At 44.9% G+C, this 24,591-nt stretch overlaps 1 protein-coding gene across 1 annotated transcript in view; it reads right to left on the minus strand.

Moving 5' to 3' along the window:
• Positions 1 to 1,122: 1,122 nt before the first annotated feature.
• Positions 1,123 to 24,591, minus strand: part of LOC136626783 (pregnancy zone protein-like) — a 63,289-nt gene continuing 39,820 nt past the window's right edge. Inside the window, exons 2-5 of the mRNA XM_066601787.1 lie at positions 4,779 to 4,908; positions 2,868 to 3,093; positions 2,515 to 2,641; positions 1,123 to 1,292 (exon numbers count right to left, since the gene is read on the minus strand). Coding sequence (XP_066457884.1) covers positions 1,123 to 1,292; positions 2,515 to 2,641; positions 2,868 to 3,093; positions 4,779 to 4,908 — 653 coding nt within the window. The remainder of the gene's footprint in view (positions 1,293 to 2,514; positions 2,642 to 2,867; positions 3,094 to 4,778; positions 4,909 to 24,591) is intronic.

A 24,591-nucleotide genomic window follows, 5' to 3' on the forward strand; every position in this document is an offset into this window, starting at 1 on the left:
TTTATTTGGAGAACTACTGCCCCCAGCAGACACGGACCCAGAACACTGAGCACAGTGACAGGCAGGCCAAATATATTTTTTGCCCAATATTTTTTTTAAAAGGACCAATGCGTATATTCAATCTATAATATATGTCTTCTGCCCCTGCCTCCACACTTCTGTCCCTGGAGTATTACTGCAGGGCGCAATGCTCTGCACGGCCGATATACCAAAAAAAAAAAAAAGTGCAACACTGCTAAAAGCAGCCTCCACACTACTGCACATGGTTAGATGTGGCCCTAAGAAGGACCGTTGGGGTTCTTGAAGCCTACAATAACTCCTAACGCTCTCCCTGCCTCCACACTTCTGTCCCTGGACTATTACTGCAGGGCGCAATGCTCTGCACGGCCGATATGCCAAAAAAAAAAAGTGCAACACTGCAAAAAGCAGCCTCCACACTACTGCACACGGTTAGATGTGGCCCTAAGAAGGACCGTTGGGGTTCTTGAAGCCTACACTAACTCCTAACGCTCTCCCTATAGCAGCTCCGGCACCAGCAGCACTGTCCCTCAGCTATGTCACAATGCATCTGAGGCGAGCCGCGGGAGGGGCCGATTTTTATACTCGGGTGACACCTGATCTCCAGCCACTCACTGCAGGGGGGTGGTATAGGGCTTGAACGTCGCAGGGGGAAGTTGTAATGCCTTCCCTGTCTTTCAATTGGCCAGAAAAGCGCACTAACGAAAGTGAAAGTAACCCGAACATCGCGTGGTACTCGTTACGCGTTCGAGTATTAGCGTGTTCGAGATGCTCGTTACTCGTATCAAGCTCAGACGAGTATGTTCGCTCATCTCTAGTGACAACCAATATGGCCGCACTTCCTTTTGAAACTTTTTAAAAATGGTCACCACAGCTAAATAAAAAAATGCCCATAATGCACAACAACCGGAGAGTGGCTGCAACTGTAACTTCTCATTTATTGATATATGGAAGGTGATGGCTTCTCGTTGCGCTCTGTGAATATCTAGTGTCTAAAGACACAAAGGGCAGCGGAGGGGTGACATGATGAAGAGGCGCCTCCTGGTGGCACCATCCGCTCATCTCTATGCCTGCACAGCATCTACGTGACTGCACAACTCTGTACTAGTCCAGCATGAGACTCGTCACGGTCATCCCCTCCCGGCTACTCACCACCACCAGCACCGACTGGATAACTACATCCCTGCGGCCCTTCTTGGGGATCACCGTCTCCTTGCCCCCGCACAGCTCCTGACTCTTCACAGCTTCAGCTATCACGGTAATATTCATTTTTCCTGGAATATGAGCAAAAGTCTGTGATGTCATCATCAGGGGTGGGGCTGTGATCAGTGATGTCATCCTCAGGGGCAGAGTTTTGACTACCTGTCAGTCATGATATACAGCCTATATTAAAGGATATTAATGTAGTGAAAGGTGTGCAAATCTCATGTCTGATAATCACATATAATCATATCTGTCATGAGAGGGGCTCCTAGCGTAGAGCGGGTCACTGACAGGTTTTTAACTAGGGGGTTCTACAGCTGTCATGTTAGGTGGACTCCACAGAGTTGATCCTGGGGACACTGTAGAGAGCAGAGGGTGGTCCCTCTCTGAGGGTCTAGCTGAGACCTGGGTAAATGCAGGTTACGGACTCCAGGACATACAAAGAGTAGTGGGCCCGGTCACAGGGTTGGCACCAAGTAGATAGAGGTCCGCTACGAGGGATCCATTGGACATGAACATACTTTTTTATGCTTTAAATGAGTGCAGTGGCCGGACACATGGAGGCAGAACACAACAGAACCTCATTTTAAGCTTAAAAAAGTATGTTTGAAGAGACCCCCTGTTGATAGGCTGCCTAATCCATCTGTGGTCACAGCCAGGATACCGGGCCATGATACAGTGCTATGTCAGAGGGTCTAATACAGCTATCAAACTAGCACAAATTACAAACTACTATGGGGTTTACAAGGTAAAACTATTAACCCTTTCCAATCCAATTTGTATACTGGTTTTCCTAGGGGGCTTACTCTTTTTCTGCCGTTATACAATGGCACCATATGCTGGCTAAAGCCAGTACTGCATGAGGTGACACATTGGATAGGCTCCGACAGCAGGGAGGCTGGCAATATACAGCAAGAGAACCCTGATGGATGTCTTCCACATCGGAGCTGTACAGCCTTAAATTATAATGTCTTCAGACGTCAGACAGTGGATTGGAAAGGGTTAAATCCTCTCCAAGAGGTAGGACTATGACAGCATCTTGGACATGATACACAAGTTGATTATCAGCAGTAATAGATGAATCGCAGTTACGGTAGTATATGGTGTGCGAATCTCATGTTTGATCATGTAATTATATCAGTGATGTCATCACCAGGGGGCGGGGCTGTGACTACCTCTCAGACATGATACAGGGGCTGGTTGTCAGCAGTTACAGACAGAGGTTGTCACGGTGGTATAAGATGTGTTGATCTCATGGACATCATGGCATGTAGGAAATACCCGTATTCTTACCTATGATACTTGGAGTCACAACCCAAGAAACTGTCTTTTTCACCCCTCCGGGAAGACAGAAGACTTTCTCACTGCTTTTGCTGTTCTCAGTCTTGAAATGCTCAGAAGATGGAAGAGAGGCTGCGATCTGAGGGGTAAACAGTCATATATGTACATTAATATAGAGTGATATAGGGTGATATTAGAGTTACAGACTGCAGGGAACAGACAGTATTGTCAGCCATCATTAATAGTGTGGACACTCCTGGATGGAATCGTCTTAATGGAGTCACACTTCGCATTCTGTCTCCTTGGCCCTGGTTTCCTTCACTTTCATGAAGTCTCCAAATATCTTACAACAGAAGAATACTTACCATCATCGGATCAGTCTGGTAGTTGAACACAGAGACTTTAAGATTGAAGCTCTCTCCTCGCTTCACGGAGTAAGGAAGGGTCGGATCTACAAAGAACGGCTGGAATGCTTTGAGAGAAACTGGCTGAGAGAGACCGAAACCTCCAGGTCCAACGCAGAAGGTCTGGGCGCTCCATTCCGTGATGGTGTGAGGGACGCTCACCGACATCTCAGCAGAACCATTGTCCCTGCAGATAATGAAGGGAGGTAAAGTGGGAACATGAAGAACCATTAAATGTCCAGGTCTGATGCGACATAACTAGATTACGTGCTCAGTGGGCGTCTGACAGTCATAGCTAACCCTGCATTATATCTAGAGCTCTGTTTCTGGGATAAGATTGGAACAGCAGAATGGTCTGGGTGGAATAGAGACTGTTACAGCCATTGGTCATGAGTGATGACATCCCCTACCTTCTCCTGTTGTTGGTCATGGCCAGTTCCATGTGTCTTGTGTTGACTACAGCAGATGCCGCACCGCATGTCAGTTTACTGGTCCTCATAGAGTGCACATGTGTGACCAGCTCACCTCTTGAAGATCAGTGCACACCCAGGTTTTCCATCCCCGGCCCACCCAGACAAGTCTCTGGCTATTCTAGACACCCTTCCATGCTAGCAGGTGTCTGAGGAATTACTCTGATAGCATGCAAAGGTGTTACGGTGTTCTGTCTGCTCTTCTGGTTTTGGTCTGCCCTATTCAGCTTTACTGACTTTTTCTCTCCTGACCATGTTCATTTTGTCTGCTCCCTGCCCTGGCCTCAGCCTCTCTCACCACTATGCAAGTATTCTACCTTAGCTCTGTTCCACGACCACGTCTCCAGCTGCACCCTCTGGTACCACGTTATGGAAAACCGTGTGCAAGAATTTCACCTGTTCTGACTTAGGTTATGTTTCCTGACCACGTTTCTGTTTACAACCTCCGACACTGCATTATGGCAGTTCTGACTGCGCTGTGTCAGCAGCGACATAACTGAGACTATTACTGAGCTCTCCACAGTAGAGACCAAATCCTGATTGGTGTGGTTAAAGGGCAAAAACCAGGGAACCGCAGGTGAAGCCTCTAGACCTAAGCTAAATCAGTTTAGTGGCACAGCGAGCCAGCATCCACTGACTTCAGAGTGGAGTAATAATTAGTTCCATCCCACTAGTAATATCACACACACAGGTCTTAGTAGAAAGTGTCAATCATGTTCTTATACCATAACAGGAGCATTCAGACTCTGTGGGGATCAGAGCGGCCGCATGATGCCAGATGTGATGTCAGCGTTTAACTTCAACCTGCCGGGGGTGAAGGTGTAGCTGAGCCTTCTGCATGAACTGCATAGGTTGTCCCCATCCTGATTGGCTGATTTCAGTCTGCCTCTTTTACCTGATTGGCCGGTCTATTTTCCCCACCTCTAAATAATGACTCAGTATTTTACTGCTGCATTTCCATTGTACTTCAAGATTGGAAACCATATAGGAAGGTGAGTGAAACCTGAACTGATGATACAGGTAGCTCATCGTAGGCTGAGGCAAACCTCGATCTCCAGGAGTGAACCCTACATTGATCGGGATTCCATCTTTTCTGGCAATGGTCTGCAGCCAATGGTTCTGTAGGTGCACCCATGGAAAATATTCTTGACATTACATAAACAGGTCTTACACCTTATTTATTTATGATCAAAATAACAAACCCCTTCATTTCTGAGGTCCTACCATCAAGAACTGCATCCCATTCCTGTGAACCCTTAACAAAAGACCAGACCAAGGATCTACCTGTCCACTTGGTACAAACAACAAGGACCTTACATGATATTTCCAGGTAGGTTTGATGATAAGAAGTTAGATTATTACATGAGAATAAGAGGGAAATGTTTGGGTCTGTAATACTCACGGCATTTTCTGCAGTCCCCACAGCCAGGTCTCGGGGAATAGAGTGCGAGGCTCCGAACTGCTTCCACCATCATCAGCCTCCGCAGCATCAGCTAAAGTGCCAGAAGGGGCTGCATCTTCTGGAGGAACAGCTAGACGAATGGAGAACAATTGTCACTCATAAAAGGGAGATACACCAAAGTGTACTGTGCGGGGAGATATCAGGAGGGTCAGTATATAGGATATAGTGTGGAGGATATATCAGGGGGGTCAGTATATAGGATATAGTGTGTGGGGGATATATCAGGAGGGTCAGTATATAGGATATAGTGTGTGGGGGATATATCACGAGGGTCAGTATATAGGATGTAGTGTGTGGGGGATATATCAGGAGGGTCAGTATATAGGATGTAGTGTGTGGAGGATATATCGGGAGGGTCAGTATATAGGATATAGTGAGGATGATATAAAAGAAGTGTCAGTATATAGGATGAAGTGTTTGGAGGATGTATCAGGAGGGTCAGTATATAGGATGTACTGTGGAGGATGTATCAGGAGGGTCAGTATATAGGATGTAGTGTGTGGAAGATATATCAGGAGGGTCAGTATATAGGATGTAGTGTGGGGGATATATCAGGAGGGTCAGTATATAGGATGTAGTGTGGAGGATATATCAGGAGGGTCAGTATGTAGTGTATGGAGGATTTATCAGGATGTTCAGTATATATGATGTAGAGTATACAGGATATATCCAGGGATTCAGTATATAGTATGTGGTTTGTGGAGGAAACTTTGAACCCTTCTTATGTTCTTGGTCTATAGGACCTTCTCTAGTCTCACTAACAGTTGAGGGTGACAGATTTACTATACTCTCTGTCCACGACTTGATTCTAAATTGCTTTTTCCTTTAAATCTGAATGTTGTCACTTTCAGTATATATTAGGTCATCGGGAGTTTCCGTTTTCTGCATCCACCACCAGCCATCATATATAGGCTTAAAATCATGCAGGGCACCAGATTAGAATGATGAACACTATATAACAATGTAGGGGACTACATAGAGAAGTGGAGAAGAAATGATGTTTGGAGTTTTTGCTAATTTGCTAAGGATAGTGAAGGAGTACAAAAGGAGACAGTCCGACTGAGAGATCCTCGTTAAGTACGGGCAACAGTCGGATAGGTTACAAGCGGCCGAGGTCCCAGATGCTGAGGATCAAAATTGAAAAAAAAAAAAAACCACACAAACCAATGGTCAAGATGAAGAACCAGAAATAAAGTGGTCAGCCATAGTAACTGATTGACTCATACTGTATATCTAATTGACATTCCTTCTAAATGGGAGGCCACCTATCACTGCGCTCAGCTTTGGATTTGCAGAAAGCACTAGAAGTCAAGTCAATTCTACAGTCCAGATGTGATCTTCATGAAAGAACGACTCCCAAAAGTCTATTGTTTCAATGCCAAAAAGCTCCCTACCTTAACAAGAAGACCGGATGAATAGGCTGCTGATCAAGGACATCAAGGTCTTTGGAATGTCAGGAGAAACAGTTAATATCTTGTCTCCAAAATTGCAAGTAAGTGTTTCATGGAAGACAGTCTGTAGCCAACAATAAGGTCTGGTTGTATGTGCACAATGAGCTGCTGACTGGAACTCAACTAATGGATTCATCAATGCTGAGAAGGTACAACTGTACGAGAAAGACTGTAATAGGGTTTGTAAAAGCACAAGCAAGCTCCCGCTTGTGAGAGAAACCATAGTGTCTGCTGAACACCATCTTGTTCCCCACTGCATATTCTAGCTTACTTGACACTCGTACTTAGATGTTTTGTTCAGAAAACTAGGACAATCATAAGATTACAAGACCTGAAGAAGAAGGCTGCGATGGGCGTTTGCTCACACAAATGTGCAGCGAGACTGCTGATTAAGAAATGTACTCTGCTCAGGAAAGAGTAAAACAGATGATAAGGAGTTATTTATTTCATCTTCTGTACATATATGTCAGTCTTAACTAAGCTCAGGAATTCTTATAGAAGACAAATTAAGGATCTCAGACAGAAACAAACAACATGTGACTAGAGAAGAGTTTTGCTCAGAGACTGACATCACTTGAAGTGCTAGGTTTTAGTAATCTATATATATATAATTGAATGTATGCATGTCTGTCTGTGTCTGTCTGTGTGTCTGTCTGTTTGTCCTTTATGCGCTACTACACCATTCATCCGATCGCCATGAAACTTTGGGAAGTTGTTGAGTACATTCCTGGGAAGATTATAGGCATAGGACATTTATGCTACGATAAATGGCGCGCGTGCGTGCGTCGTCGACAGTTACGACCCCCCCACGTAGATCGTTCGATTTCCATCATTGCCACTAATTCTCTCACTTCCCGATGTTGTAGAAACATGAAATTTGGCACGAGCATTGATTATGTCATAAATAGGAAACGCTAATGGGTCCCAACTCGATTATTCAATTCTATGCGCCAAAGAATTAGCGTCCAAATTTTACGTACGGAATGTAATTTTCTCACATAGAAACTTGAAATTTGGCACAGGCATTGAATATGTCATAAATAGGAAACGCTAATGGGTCCCAACTCGATTATTCAATTCTATGCACCAAAGAATTAGTGTCCAAATTTTACGTACGTAATCTAATTCTCTCACTTCCTGATATATATAAATGAATGTCTGTCTGTCTGTCTGTCCTTTATGCATTACTACACCATTCATCCAATTGCCATGAGACTTTGGGAAGTTGTTGAGTACACTCCTGGGAAGATTATAGGCATAGTACAACTATCCTACGATAGGTGGCGCGCGCGCGTGAGAGCATCGTCGACAGTTATGCCCCCTAGACAAAGATCGCTTGATTTCCATCTCAAGCACGAAAGCAAAAGGCATTACGAGCAATGGGATGAGTGTTCAACCAGAAAATGATGCATCCGCCGAACGCTTCGCAGGACAATTGCTGGATATTGAGAATGCTGAGGTAACATGAAAGCTGTGCTATGATTGGTTGCTATTTCTTATACTGCTGAGGTAACATGAAAGCTGTGCTGTGATTGGTTGCTATTTCTTATACTGCTGAGGTAACATGAAAGCTGTGCTGTGATTGGTGGCTACTTCTTATACTACTGAGGTTGCATGAAAGCTGTGCTGTGATTGGTTGTTATATATTATACCACTAAGGTAACATGAAAGCTGCGCTGTGATTGGTTGCTATTTTTTATATTGCTGAGGCAGAATAAAAGTTGCGCTGTGATTGGTTGTTATTTCTCTTACTGCTAAGGTAACATGAAAGCTGCGCTGTGATTGGTTGTTATATTTTATACTGCTAAGGTAACATGAAAGCTGCGCTGTGATTGGTTGTTATATATTATACCACTGAGGTAACATGAAAGCTCCGCTGTGATTGGTTGTTATCTAGATATATAAAATTGAGGCGTCAAGATGGTGGTAAAAAATTTGACAGCCCTAATATGAATAAAGTGGAGTTTAAAGCTCTGAACTCTCTTGCAAAAGACCAAACCATCATTATAAAACCAGCAGACAAGGGTGGGGCTGTTGTTGTCATGGATGCCATCCAGTATCAAAATGAAATCATGAGGCAGTTAAATGATAGGGAAGTATACAAGGTTTTAAAATATGATCCTACCTCGAGATTGCAAATCCAATTTAGGATTATTTTGAATGATGCAGTTATGGACAGAATCATTGATTCCGATTTATTACGCTTTATCGATGTTTTACACCCAAAAATTCCAACCCTGTATATTCTGCCTAAGATACATAAAGATCTCGTCAATCCACCAGGGAGGCCAATAGTTTCGGGTTGTGATTCTATCTTTAGCAATGCGGCCATTTTCCTGGACAAGATTCTACGACCCTTTGCATGCGAAGCTGCTTCTTTCGTTCGTGACACTAGTCATTTTCTGTCAATGATTCAGGACATTGAGGTGGGTTCTGATACGGTTCTAGCGTCATTTGACGTAACTTCTCTTTATACTTCTATCGAACACCACTTGGGCCTTGCATCAGTTGAATTCTACATTAGGAATTCGAATTCATCTAGTGGCTGTGTTGGCTTTGCCCTGTCGCTGCTCGAGTTCATACTCGCGAAGAATTATTTCTTCTTCGCGGGTGTATACTATGGGCAGCGGCAGGGCACCGCCATGGGTTCTAATGTAGCCCCGTCTTATGCCAACATATATATGCGACGGTTCGAAGAGTCATACGTCTATACCTCCCATTTCTGGCCTCATGTGCGGAAATGGCTAAGGTATATAGACGATATTTTTCTGGTTTGGGATGACAGTATCTCACGGCTTTTGGAATTTCAGAGCTTCCTAAATTCAATCTACCCAAAGCTCCAGTTTACCGTTGTGCTGTCAAGTGAAAAAATACAATTTTTGGATGTATTAGTGTACAAAGACTCTTCGCGACTATCCACTGATTTGTTCACAAAAAAAACTGACAGAAACAGTGTACTACATTTTGACAGCTTTCATCCTACACGGATGATCGAGTCGCTACCATTTAGCCAGATGCTACGGGTACGCCGTGTCACTGATGACTCTCATTTTGACTTGAGACTTAGTGAGATGTGCCGCAAATTCATCACAAGAGGTTACCCCCACCTCATTGATTGACAAAACCAAACGGAAAGTACAGGAGGTCGAGCGTAGTAGCCTACTGACTTCTAAAACCAAAAAGAACATGAATAGAATTCCCTTTGTGTCTACGTATGGGGTCACTCGTAGAAAACTGTCCGGAATCATCAACAAACATTGGCCTTTACTTTTGAATGGCTGTGAGAAAGTGGTGGAATTCAAGGAACATCCACTTATGGCGTACAGACGCCCCCCTAATATTAGGGACAAATTGGTGAAACCCCTATTTAAACCAACTCCGTTGACATCACAAACACTACTCGCACCCCTAAAAAATGGCAATTTCCCTTGTCTTAACTGCTCTTGCTGGGGCAATTTGGTTAAGGGCTCAAGCTTCTGTCACCCTTACACAGGACAGAAGTTTAGAATCCAACAACGCTTCACTTGCACCACCAGCTATGCCGTCTATCTTATAACCTGCCCATGCGGCTTGGGTTATGTTGGCGAGACGATACAAGAAGTGAGAAGTAGAATCATTAGCCACAAAAGTACTATTTGCAATAGGTATATGGATCTACCAGTCTCTAAACACTTCGTTGATAAAAAAAACATAGTGTGAGCCAATTGCATTTTCAGGTTATTGACCATATCCCACCTCTGGTAAGAGGAGGTGATCGTCAATTATTATTAAAAAAAAGGGAATTGAAATGGATCCATGACCTCGACACACTGACCCCCAAAGGCCTCAATGCGGATTACCATTTTATGCCATTTATTTAATATCCTCTCTCCTGTTCATCTAATGTGTTGAAGGTGATATTGACAATATACAAGCATTTGTTTCTCTTCAAGTCAACTAACTTGTTTTTTTCTCTTTTTTAGATGATGCGCACCTTCCATGTTCCGGTTATGACCACCCATACACCCGTCACACAGCATCTAGGACCTTCTTTTTGACCACCTTGTACTGTCTAAATTTTTTTTTATTTTCTATTGTACATAGAGATGAGCGAACGTACTCGTCCGAGCTTGATACTCGTTCGAGTATTAGCGTGTTCGAGATGCTCGTTACTCGTAACGAGTACCACACGATGTTCGAGTTACTTTCACTTTCCTCTCTGAGACGTTAGCGCGCTTTTCTGGCCAATTGAAAGACAGGGAAGGCATTACAACTTCCCCCTGCGACGTTCAAGCCCTATACCACCCCCCTGCAGTGAGTGGCTGGGGAGATCAGGTGTCACTCGAGTATAAAAATCGGCCCCTCCCGCGGCTCGCCTCAGATGCGTTGTGAGATAGCTGAGGGACAGTGCTGCTGGTGCCGGAGCTGCTATAGGGAGAGTGTTAGGAGTTAGTGTAGGCTTCAAGAACCCCAACGGTCCTTCTTAGGGCCACATCTAACCGTGTGCAGTACTGTGGAGGCTGCTGTTAGCAGTGTTGCACATTTTTTTTTTTTTGGTATATCGGCCGTGCAGAGCATTGCGCCCTGCAGTAATACTACAGGGACAGAATTGTGTAGGCAGGGCCAGAAGACATCTTATAGATTGAATATACGCAGTGGTCCTTTTGCAAAAAAAGATTGGAAAAAAAACTATTTGGCCTGCCTGTCACTCTGCTCAGTGTTCTGGGTCTGTGTGTGCTGGGGGTAGTAGTTCTCCAAATAAATACGCAGCCAGCTAAGTGTTACAGCAGGTTTGCACCAAATTATTTCCTGGCTCTGAAATCACCGCTCTGTTGCACTTAATAACAGTGCAACACTGCAGTTCCGTCACACACATCAGGGACAGAATTGTATAGGCAGGGCCAGAAGACATCTTATAGATTGAATATACGCAGTGCTCCTTTTGCAAAAAAAGATTTGAAAAAAATCTATTTGGCCTGCCTGTCACTGTGCTCAGTGTTCTGGGTCCGTGTGTGCTGGGGGTAAAATTTCTCCAAATAAATATGCAGCCAGCTAAGTGTTACAGCAGGCTTGCGCAAAATTATTTCCTGGCTCTGAAATCACCGCTCTGTTGCACTTAATAACAGTGCAACACTGCAGTTCCGTCACACACATCAGGGACAGAATTGTGTAGGCAGGGCCAGAAGACATCTTATAGATTGAATATACGCAGTGCTCCTTTTGCAAAAAAAGATTTGAAAAAAATCTATTTGGCCTGCCTGTCACTCTGCTCAGTGTTCTGGGTCCGTGTGTGCTGGGGGTAAAATTTCTCCAAATAAATACGCAGCCAGCTAAGTGTTACAGCAGGCTTGCGCCAAATTATTTCCTGGCGTTCCGTAAGCAAACTCAGCCTCAAACCACAGGCCAATAAGCGGCACATTTAATTACAGTGTTGTGTTTGTGCATTCCTGGTAATACAGCATGCTGAGGGGTAGGGGTAGGCCTAGAGGACGTGGGCGCGGCCGAGGACGCGGAGGCCCTAGTCCGGGTGTGGGCACAGGCCGAGCTCCTGATCCTGGTGTATCGCAGCCGACTGCTGCGGGATTAGGAGAGAGGCATGTTTCTGGCGTCCCCACATTCAGAGCACATTTAATGGGTCCACGCGGTAGACCCTTATTAGAAAATGAGCAGTGTGAGCAGGTCCTGTCGTGGATGGCAGAATGTGCTTCCAGCAACCTATCGTCCACCCAGAGTTCTGCGCCGTCCACTGCTGCAACTCAGAATCCTCTGGCTGCTGCTCCTCCTTCCTCCCAGCCTCCTCACTCCATGAAAATGAGACATTCTGAGGAGCGGGCAGACTCCCAGGAACTGTTCTCGGGCCCCTGCTCAGATTGAGCAGCAGTGGTTCCTCTCCCACCAGAGGAGTTTATCGTGACTGATGCCCAACCATTGCAAAGTTCCCGGGGTCCGGGGGATGAGGCTGGGGACTTCCGGCAACTGTCTCAAGACCTTTCAGTGGGTGAGGAGGCCGATGACGATGAGACACAGTTGTCTATCAGTGAGGTAGTAGTAAGGGCATTAAGTCCAAGGGAGAAGTGCACCGAGGATTCTGAGGAAGAGCAGCAGGACGATGAGGTGACTGACCCCACCTGGTTTGCTACGCCTACTGAGGACAGGTCTTCAGAGGGGGAGGCAAGGGCAGCAGCAGGGCAGGTTGCAAGAGGCAGTACAGTGGCCAGGGGTAGAGGCAGGGCCAGACCGAATAATCCACCAACTGTTTCCCAAAGCGCCCCCTTGTGCCATGCCACCCTGCAGAGGCCGAGGTGCTCAAAGGTCTGGCAGTTTTTCACTGAGAGTGCAGACGACCAACGAACAGTGGTGTGCAACCTTTGTCGCGCCAAGATCAGCCGGGGAGCCACCACCAGCAGCCTCACCACCACCAGCATGCACAGACATATGATGGCCAAGCACCCCACAAGGTGGGACGAAGGCCGTTCACCGCCTCCGGTTTGCACCGCTGCCTCTCCCCCTGTGCCCCAACCTGCCACTGAGATCCAACCCCGCTCTGAGGACACAGGCACTACCGTCTCCTGGCCTGCACCCACACCCTCACCTCCGCTGTCCTCGGCCCCATCCAACAATGTCTGTCAGCGCAGCGTCCAGCCGTCACTAGCGCAAGTGTTTGAGCGCAAGCGCAAGTACGCCGCCACGCACCCGCGCGCTCAAGCATTAAACGCGCACATAGCCAAATTTATCAGCCTGGAGATGCTGCCGTATAGGGTTGTGAAAACGGAGTCCTTCAAAAGTATCATGGCGGCGGCGGCCCCGCGCTACTCAGTTCCCAGTCGCCACTACTTTTCCCGATGTGCCGTCCCAGCCCTGCACGACCACGTCTCCCGCAACATTGTACGCGCCCTCACCAACGCGGTTACTGCCAAGGTCCACTTAACAACGGACACGTGGACAAGCACAGGCGGGCAGGGCCACTATATCTCCCTGACGGCACATTGGGTGAATTTAGTGGAGGCTGGGACAGAGTCAGAGCCTGGGACCGCTCACGTCCTACCCACCACCAGAATTGCGGGCCACAGTTCGGTGGTGGTATCTGCGGCGGTGTATGCTTCCTCCACTAAACCACCCTCCTCCTCCTCCTCCAACGCAACCTCTGTCTCGCAATCAAGATGTGTCAGCAGCAGCACGTCGGCAGCAGTCGGTGTCGCGCGTCGTGGCAGCATAGCGGTGGGCAAGCGTCAGCAGGCCGTGCTGAAACTACTCAGCTTAGGAGATAAGAGGCACATGGCCCACGTACTGCTGCAGGGTCTGACAGAGCAGACCGACCGCTGGCTTGCGCCGCTGAGCCTCCAACCGGGCATGGTCGTGTGTGACAACAGCCGTAACCTGGTGGCGGCTCTGCAGCTCGGCAGCCTCACGCACGTGCCATGCCTGGCCCACGTCTTTAATTTGGTGGTTCAGCGCTTTCTGAAAAGCTACCCACGCTTGTCAGACCTGCTCGGAAAGGTGCGCCGGCTCTGCACACATTTCCGCAAGTCCGACACGGACGCTGCCACCCTGCGCACCCTGCAACATCGGTTTAATCTCCCCGTGCACCGACTGCTGTGCGACGTGCCCACACGGTGGAACTCTACGCTCCACATGTTGGCCAGGCTCTATGAGCAGCGTAGAGCTATAGTGGAATACCAACTCCAACATGGGCGGCGCAGTGGGAGTCAGCCTCCACAATTATTTTCAGAAGAGTGGGCCTGGTTGGCAGACATCTGCCAGGTCCTTGGAAACTTTGAGGAGTCTACCCAGGTGGTGAGCGGCGATGCTGCAATCATTAGCGTCACCATTCCTCTGCTGTGCCTCTTGAGAAGTTCCCTGCAAAGCATAAAGGCAGACGCTTTGCACTCGGAAACAGAGCCGGGGGAAGACAGTATGTCGCTGGATAGTCAGAGCACCCTCCTGTCTATATCTCAGCGCGGTGAGGAGGAGGAGGAGGAGCATGAGGAGGATGAGGAGGAGGGGGAAGAGACAGCTTGGCCCACTGGTGAGGGTACACATGCTGCTGGCCTGTCATCCTTTCAGCGTGTATGGCCTGAGGAGGAGGAGGAGGAGGGGGAGGAGAAGGATCCTGAAAGTGATCTTCCTAGTGAGGACAGCCATGTGTTGCGTACTGGTACCCTGGCACACATGGCTGACTTCATGTTAGGATGCCTTTCTCGTGACCCTCGCGTTACACGCATTCTGGCCACTACGGATTACTGGGTGTACACACTGCTCGACCCACGGTATAAGGAGAACCTTTCCACTCTCATACCCGAAGAGGAAAGGGGTTCGAGAGTGTTGCTATACCACAGGACCCTGGCGGACAAACTGATGGTAAAATTCCCATACGACAGCGCTAGTGGCCGAAGGCGCAGTTCCGAGGGCCAGGTAGCAGGGGAGGCGCGGAGATCAGGCAGCATGTACAGCACAGGCATGCCAACACTCTTTAAGCCCTTGACAGCTTTATGGCTCCCCAGCAAGACTGTGTCACCGCTCCCCAGTCACGGCTGAGTCGGCGGGAGCACTGTAAAAGGATGGTGAGGGAGTACGTAGCCGATCGCACGACCGTCCTCCGCGACGCCTCTGCCCCCTACAACTACTGGGTGTCGAAGCTGGACACGTGGCCTGAACTCGCGCTGTATGCCCTGGAGGTGCTTGCTTGTCCTGCGGCTAGCGTCTTGTCGGAGAGGGTGTTTAGTGCGGCTGGGGGAATCATCACAGATAAGCGTACCCGCCTGTCAACCGACAGTGCCGACAGGCTAACACTCATCAAGATGAACAAAGCCTTGATTTCCCCAGACTTCTCTTCTCCACCGGCGGACAGCAGCGATACCTAAGCAATAGGTAGGCTGCACCCGTGGATGGAAGCATCGTTCTGTATCCCCATCAAAAATGGGGACCTTTTCGCTTCATCAATCTGTGTATAATATTCCTCCTCCTCCTCCTCCTCCTGCTCCTCCTCCTGAAACCTCACATAATCACGCCGAACGGGCAATTTTTCTTAGGCCCACAAGGCTCAGTCATATAATTTTTATAAACAATTTTTGTACGTTTCAATGCTCATTAAAGCGTTGAAGCTTTCACCTCCACCAATTTTTATTTTTACTGGGCTGCCTCCTGGCCTAGTTACCACTTAAGCCACATTAACCAAAGCGATTAATGGGTTTCACCTGCCCTCTTGGTTGGCCATGGCCAATTTTTCTGATGTACATTAGTACTGTTGATACAGCAATTTTTGTGGGCCCTCGCCTACAGTGTAATCAAATGAATTTTTAGCCCACCTGCATTACAGCTGACGTTACATCCGCTGTGTTGGGCAATGCAATGGGATATATTTATGTACCGCCGGTGGGTTCCAGGGAGCCACCCATGCTGTGGGTGCACAGGGAGTTGTAACTACATGTGTCCACTTCTAAAGAACCCCAGTCTGACTGGGGCATGCAGTGTGGGCCGAAGCCCACCTGCATTAAACATGACATTACTACCTCAGCTGTGTTGGGCACTGCAATGGGATATTTTTATGTACCGCCGGTGGGTTCCAGGGAGCCACCCATGCTGTGGGTGCACAGGGAGTTGTAACTACATGTGTCCACTTGTAAAGAACCCCAGTCTGACTGGGGCATGCAGTGTGGGCCGAAGCCCACCTGCATTAAACATGACATTACTACCTCAGCTGTGTTGGGCACTGCAATGGGATATTTTTATGTACCGCCGGTGGGTTCCAGGGAGCCACCCATGCTGTGGGTGCACACGGAATTCCCATTGCGGAGTTGTACCTGCCTGTGACTATATATAAAAAAACGCGGTCTGACTGGGGCATGCAGACACCTTGACAGAATGAATAGTGTGTGGCACATAGGTTCCCCATTGCTATGCCCACGTGTGCAGCTCCAGATGGAGGTGGCACAGGATTGGATTTCTCATTGCTTCTGTACAGCATTGTGGACTATCGCCCCGCCCCTTTCAAAGAGGGTCGCTGCCTAGCCGTGCCAACCCTCTGCAGTGTGTGCCTGCTTTTCCTGTGGCAGACGCACTTATAAATAGACATGAGGGTGGTGTGGCATGAGGGCAGCTGAAGTCTGCGCAGGGACAGTTTGGTGTGCGCTGTAGACACTGGGTCGTGGGGGGGGGATTTGGCAGGAGAAGTGGCAGCGGAGTGTCATGCAGGCAGTGATTGTGCTTTGTTGGAGGTAGTGTGGTGCTTAGCTAAGGTATGCATTGCTAATGAGGGCTTTTCAGATGTTAAAGTTGTTGGGGGGGGGGCCACTCTTGCCGCTATTGTGGCTTAATAGTGGGACCTGCGAACTTGTGATGCAGCCCAACATGTAGCCCCTCGCCTGCCCTATCCGTTTCTGTGTCGTTCCCATCACTTTCTTGAATTGACCAGATTTTCACAAATGAAAACCTTAGCGAGCATCGGCGATATACAAAAATGCTCGAGTCGCCCATTGACTTCAATGGGGTTCGTTATTTGGAACGAACCCTCGAGCATCGCGAAAAATTCGTCTCGAGTAACGAGCACCCGAGCATTTTGGTGCTCGCTCATCTCTAATTGTACATGATTGTGTCCTTATATATTATGACCATACAATAAATATTAATTTTAACTGTTATTCACATTTCCTTGACTTTACCTTCAACATGGTGCGTTGTGTATTGAAACTCTGAGTACCTTATTGCCCTTCTGCAGTTTGGCATTTGCTATATGCAGCGCCTCACTATGGTGATATGTTACTATTGAAGTCCTTTTGCTATGCATAGTATGGTACGGCCACTGTTAAATGGAACAGCCTCTTATGTTGTGTCTACATGGACCTTGCGCCGGACGCAGTGACGTCATTTCCTGACGCTCGCTGTCTTGTGGAACGCACCTGTGTCGGCTGTCATGTGGTGGCACGCCCCCATGCGGCGTAGCGGTGATGTCATTTTTCTGATGTCCGCTGTCACGCTGACCGCATTTACTATAAGCTGTCACTGGTTGACACGCCCCCATGCGGCATCCCGTACCAGGGTTACCTCCTATGTGTTATCGCCCCCACATACGTCACCATGAGGCTTCCATATACATATCTATGCTGTTGTGCACCGTTTATCCCGGCTGGTACGTGATGATATGTACATGTGACACTTCATCTTATCCAGTAGCTTCTTATGTATGTATATATATATATATATATATTTTGGCACCATATAATCATTTGCGGTTACTTTATTATGCAATACTGCATCATTAGTACATTTCTCTATACACACACTGACTGCACTAGGGATAGGTTTTTTTTTTTTTTTTTCTTGGTTGATTGGTTACTAGGCAACTCCCTATTTACTGCAAGCTGGATGTGACATCACAAGGGTGGAGCTCTGTTCACTACTTCCTTATCACTATGCTATTTAAGAGCTAGCTGCTGCACCCTGTGGACATGCGGAACATGGACTCCATACCTTGTTTCATCTTGTTTTTTAGTATGTTCTCTTTGGTTTTTATCTATGTAAATATTTTATGATATGTATGTACGTTGAGATATTTGTTTAGTGTTTACACACTTTTGTTATTGTCTTTATAGGCTTGAAAAAGACCTTTACAGGTCGAAACGTCGCCTAATTTTTAAACTATGAAACAATAAAGCATGTTCCTTTAGACAAGGAGTGTTTTTTTGTGCATCACTATATGCTGCCCCCTTTTCTGCTATACGTGTTTCCCCAAGGGGCTTATGTCCATAGCCCTGTTGGTGGCTCTGCATCTATCTAACTAGATTTTTTTTGCTACAGAGAACTAAGATTCTCCTCTATTTAAAAATACTATTTTTCTCTAATTTGCCTCCCCCCTAGTATTTTACTCTGGATGGGTAGAGTGAGTGCCGTGGTCTTTTGCTTACTACTGTATATATATAAAAACGAACGAATGTATGTCTGTCTGTCTTCGCGGCAACGCGCGACGGGTAAGCTAGTCTATATATATAAAATTGAATGTATGCGTGTCTATATGCGTCTCTGTCTGTTTGTCCTTTATGCTCTACTACACCATTCATCCGATCGCCATGAATGTTTGGGAAGTTGTTAAGTACACTCCTGGGAAGATTATACGCATAGTACAACTATCATATGATAAATGGTGCGCGTGCGAGCGGCGTCGACAGTTACGCCCCCCCACGTAGATCGTTCGATTTCCATCATTGCCACTAATTCTCTCACTTCCCGATGTTGTAGAAACATGAAATTTGGCACGAGCATTGATTATGTCATAAATAGGAAAAGATAAGGGGTCCCAACTCGATTATTCAATTTTAAGCACCAAAGAATTAGCGTCCAAATTTTACGTACGGAATCTAATTTTCTCGCTTCCCAATGTCATAGAAACTTGAAATTAGGCACGAGCATTGATTATGTCATAAATAGGAAAAGTTACTGGGTCCCAACTCGATTATTCAATTCTAAGCGCTAAACAATTAGCGTCCAAATTTTACGTATGGAATCTAATTCTCTCACTTCCCGATGTAATTTAGCACGAGCATTGATTATGTCATAAATAGGAAACGTTAATGGGTGCCAACTTGATTTTTCAATTCTAAGCGCAAAAAAATGAGCGTCCAAATTTTACGTATGAAATCTAATTCTCTCACTTCCCAATGTAATAGAAACTTGAATTTTGGCACGAGCATTCATTATGCCTAAATAGGAAAAGTTAATGGGTTCCAACTCGATTATTCAATTCTGAAGCGCCAAACAATTAGCGTCCAAATTTTATGTACAGAATCTAATTTTCTGACTTCCCGATGTCATAGAAACATGAAATTTGGCATGAGCATTGATTATGTCATAAATAGGAAAAGTTAATGGGTCCCAACTCGATTATTCAATTCTAAGCGCAAAACAGCGTCCAAATTTTACGTACGGAATCTAATTCTCTCACTTCCTGATGTCATCTATATATATAAAAATGAATGTATGTGTGTCTGTCTGTCTGTCCTTAATGCATTACTACACCATTCATCCAATCACCATGCGACTTTGCGAAGTTGTTGAGTACAATCCTGGGAAGATTACTGGCATAGTACATCTATCCTACGATCGGTGGCGCGCGAGCGAGTGAGCATCGTCGACAGTTATGCCCCCCAGACAAAGATCGTTTCCTTTCCATCTCAAGCACGAAAGCAAAAGGCATTACGAGCAACGGGATGAGTGTTCAACTACAAAATGATGCATCCGCCGAACATTTCGCAAGACAATTGCTGGATATTGAGAATGCTGAGATAAAATGAAAGCTGCACTGCGATTGGTTGCTATTTCTTATACTGCTGAGGTAACATGAAAGCTGTGCTGTGATTGCTTGCTATATATTATACTGCTGAGGCAACATGAAAGTTGAGCTGTGATTGGTTGATACTTCTTATACTACTCAGGTTACATGAAAGCTGTGCTGTGATTGGTTGCTATATATTATTTCGCTGAGGTAAAATGAATGCTGCGCTGTGATTGGTTGCTATTTTTTATATTGCTGAGGCAGAATAAAAGTTGCGCTGTGATTTGTTATTTCTCTTACTGTTATGGTAACATGAAAGCTGCGCTGTGATTGGTTGTTATCTATATATAAAAAATTGAATGTATGCGTGTGTGTGTGTCTGTCTGCGTGCGTGTCTGTCTGTCTGTTTGTCCTTTATGCGCTACTACATCATTCATCCGATCGTCATGAAACTTTGGGAAGTTGTTGAGTACACTCCTGGGAAGATTATAGGCATAGGACATTTATGTTACGATAAATGGTGCGCGTGCGAGCATCGTCGACTGTTACGACCCCCCCCCCCACGTAGATCGTTCGATTTCCATCATTGCCACTAATTCTCTCACTTCCCGATGTTGTAGATACATGAAATTTGGCACGAGCATTGATTGTCATAAAAAGGAAAAAGTAATGGGTCCTAACTCGATTATTCAATTCTAAGCGCCAAAGAATTAGCGTCCAAATTTTACGTACAGAATCTAATTTTCATGCTTCCCAATGTCATAGAAACTTGAAATTTGGCACGAGCATTGATTGTCATAAATAGGAAAAGCTAATGGGTCCCAAGTCGATTATTCAGTTCTATACGCCAAAGAATTAGTGTCCAAATTTTACATACGGAATGTAATTTTCTCACATAGAAACATGAAATTTGGCAGGGGCATTGAATATGTCATAAATAGGAAACGCTAATGGGTCCCAACTCGATTATTCAATTCTATGCGCAAAAGAATTAGCGTCCAAATTTTACGTACGGAGTCTAATTCTCTCATTTCCCAATGTAATAGAAACTTGAAATTTGGCATGAGCATTGATTATGTCATAAATAGGAAAGTGAATTGGTCCCAACTCAATTATTCAATTCTAAGCGCAAAAGAATTAGCATCCAAATTTTATGTACGGAATCTAATTCTCTCACTTCTCGATGTAATTTGGCATGAACATTGATTATGTCATAAATAGGAAAAGTTAATAGGTCTCAACACGATTATTCAATTCTAGCACAAAAGAATTAGGGTCCAAATTTTACGTACGTAATCTAATTCTCTCACTTCCCGATGTCCTAAAAACTTGAAATTTGGCCTGAGCATTGATTACGTCATAAATAGGAAAAGTTAATGGGTCCCAACTCGATTATTCAATTCTAGCGCAAAAGAATTAGCGTTCAAATTTTACGTACGAAATCTAATTCTCTCACTTCCTGATGTCATCTATATATATATAAAATTGAATGTATGCGTGTGTGTCTGTCTGCGTGGGTGTCTGTCTGTCTGTTTGTCCTTTATGCGCTACTACACCATTCATCCGATTGCCATGAAACTTTGGGAAGTTGTTGAGTACACTCCTGGGAAGATTATAGGCATAGTATAACTATCCTATGATAAATGGCGCGCGTGCGTCGTCAACAGTTACGACCCCCCCCCACCTAGATCGTTCGATTTCCATCATTGCCACTAATTCTCTCACTTCCCGATGTTGTAGAAACATGAAATTTGGCACGAGCATTGATTATGTCATAAATAGGAAAAGTTAATGGGTCCCAACTCGAGTATTCAATTCTATGCGCCAAAGAATTAGCGTCCAAATTTTACGTACGGAATGTAATTTTCTCATTAAGAAACTTGAAATTTGGCACGGGCATTGAATATGTCACAAATAGGAAACGATAATGGGTCCCAAGTCGATTATTCAATTGTAAGCGCCAAAGAATTAGCATCCAAATTTTATGTACGGAATCTAATTTTCTCGCTTCCCAATGTCATAGAAACTTGAAATTTGGCACGAGCATTGATTATGTCATAAATAAGAAAAGGTAATGGGTCTCAACTCGATTATTCAATTCTAGCGCCAAAGAATTAGCGTCCAAATTTTAGGTACGGAATGTAATTTTCTCACATAGAAACATTAAATTTGGCACGGGCATTGAATATGTCATAAATAGGAAAAGTTAATGGGTCCCAAGTTGAGTATTCAATTCTAAGCGCAAAACAATTAGTGTCCAAATTTTATGTACGGAATCTAATTCTCTCACTTCCTGATATATATAAATGAATGTATGTCTGTCTGTCTGTTATACATTACTACACCATTCATCCAATTGCCATGAGACTTTGGGAAGTTGTTGAGTACACTCCTGGGAAGATAATAGGCATAGTGCATTTATGCTACGATAAATGGTGCACGTGCGTGCGTCGTCGACAGTTACGACCCCCCCACGTAGATCGTTCGGTTTTCATCATTGCCACTAATTCTCTCACTTCCCGATGTTGTAGAAACATGAAATTTGGCACGAGCATTGATTATGTCATAAATAGGAAAAGGTAATGGGTCCCAACTCGCTTATTCAATTGTAAGCGCCAAAGAATTAGCGTCCAAATTTTACGTACGGAATCTAATTTTCTCGCTTCCCAATGTCATAGAAACTTGAAATTTGGCACGAGCATTGATTGTCATAAATAGGAAAAGCTAATGGGTCCCAAGTCGATTATTCAATTCTAAGCGCAAAACAATTAGCGTCCAAATTTTACGTACGTAATCTAATTCTCTCACTTCCTGATAAATATAAATGAATGTATGTCTGTCTGTCTGTCCTTTATGCATTACTACACCATTCATCCAATTGCCATGAGACTTTGGGAAGTTGTTGAGTACACTCCTGGGAAGATTATAGGCATAGTACAACTATCCTACGATAGGTGTCGCGCGCGCGTGAGAGCATCGTCGACAGTTATGCCCCCCAGACAAAGATCGTTTGATTTCCATCTCAAGCACGAAAGCAAAAGGCATTACGAGCAACGGGATGCATGTTCAACCAGAAAATGATGCATCCGCCGAACGTTTCGCAAGACAATTGCTGGATATTGAGAACGCTGAGGTAAAATGAAAGCTGTGCTGTGATTGGTTGCTATTTCTTATACTGCTGAGGTAACATGAAAGCTGTGCTGTGATTGGTGGCTACTTCTTATACTACTGACGTTGCATGAAAGCTGTGCTGCGATTCGTTGTTATATATTATACCACTGAGGTAACATGAAAACTGCACTGTGATTGGTTGCTATATATAATACCGCAGAGGTAACATGAAAGCTGCGCTGTGATTGATTGTTATTTTTTATATTGCTGAGGCAGAATAAAAGTTGCGCTGTGATTGGTTGTTATTTCTCTTACTGCTGAGGTAACATGAAAGCTGCGCTGTGATTGGTTGTTATATATTATACCACTGAGGTAACATGAAAGCTGCGCTGTGATTGGTTGTTATCTAGATATATAAAAACGAATGAATGTCTGTCTTCGCAGCAACGCGCGGCGGGTAAGCTAGTCTATATATATATAAAAATGTCTGTCTGTTCTTTTATGCATTATGACACCATTTATCTAATCGCCATGAAACTTTGGGAAGTTGTTGAGTACACTCCTGGGAAGATTACTGGCATAGTACATCTATCCTACGATAGGTGGCGCGCGAGCTAGCATCGTCGACAGTTATGCCCCCCAGACAGAGATCGCTTCCTTTCCATCTCAAGCACGAAAGCAAAAGGCATTACGAGCAACGGGATGAGTGTTCAACTACAAAATGATGCATCCGCCGAACGTTTCGCAAGACAATTGCTGGATATTGAGAATGCTGAGGTAAAATGAAAGCTGCACTGCGATTGGTTGCTATTTCTTATACTGCTGAGGTAACATGAAAGCTGTGCTGTGATTGGTTGTTATCTATATATATATAAAAACGTATGTCTGTCTGTCTTCGCAGCAACGCGCGACGGGTAAGCTAGTCAATAATAAGGAGGCATAACAAGTTATGCATATAAATAGTCAGGTAACCTTTAGCCTGGCTTTAATGTATTTGCTTGAAAGGACTATAAATACTTTGGCTTGTTAACAAATAAACAGAATCATTTGCAATTTCCCCAAATGCTGTGGGATATGTGATTCTCCGAGCAGCTCATACTAACCCTGATTTGGAACACAAGAATATATCTGTAGCGCCCTGTGCTTGACATATACATTGCATATTATCATCCCTGAGACCTGTCATGAATTCCTGCATGAATCAACAGCACATCTACAACCCTAAAGACAGCGGCAAAAGAATGGTATGGCTTGACAGAGCTTGGACATGTAGAAACTGAGAAGAGGGAAGCTAAAATATCTATAAGACACTAGAAGTGACTAAGAGGATATAATAATAGTAAGAGAATATAATAAAGTGCCTATAAGAGTATAAAAGTGTCCCTAAAGGTATATACGGTAATAATGCACAAAAGAGAATATAATATTGTATCTAAGAGAGTATAATAATGTCTAAGAGTAAAACAGTGCCCCCACTGTAAGAATACACAAATGTGTCAAAGAGCATAACAATGCCCCTAAATGAATATAATAGTGTACCTAAGAGAATGTAATAGTATTTCTAAAAGACTATGAAAGTGTGCCAAAGAGAGTGTAATAGCTCCTCTACCGTAAGAGAGCATAATAATGAACCTTAGAAGATGCCATAGTACCCCCCCCCCCCAAAAAAAAAAAGTATAATAGTGTACCTAAGAGAGTATAATAGCATTTCTAAGAGACTATAAAAGTGTGCCAAAGAAAGAAGCTCCTCTACTGTATCACTGATCTACTGGACAATGATAAAGTGTATAGGAAGAAGCTGATCTTGTTATGGAAGTATTGCATGATAACTTATCTTCAGGTACTACAGATTCATTATCCAGAGTACGTGATGTTTACATCTGCAGACTCAGTATAATTACTATATATTGGCATAGAAGATGTAAGGTTGTATACACTGCATTTCTTT

This window comes from Eleutherodactylus coqui, chromosome 4, assembly GCF_035609145.1.
Source record: "Eleutherodactylus coqui strain aEleCoq1 chromosome 4, aEleCoq1.hap1, whole genome shotgun sequence".
NCBI lineage: Eukaryota > Metazoa > Chordata > Amphibia > Anura > Eleutherodactylidae > Eleutherodactylus > Eleutherodactylus coqui.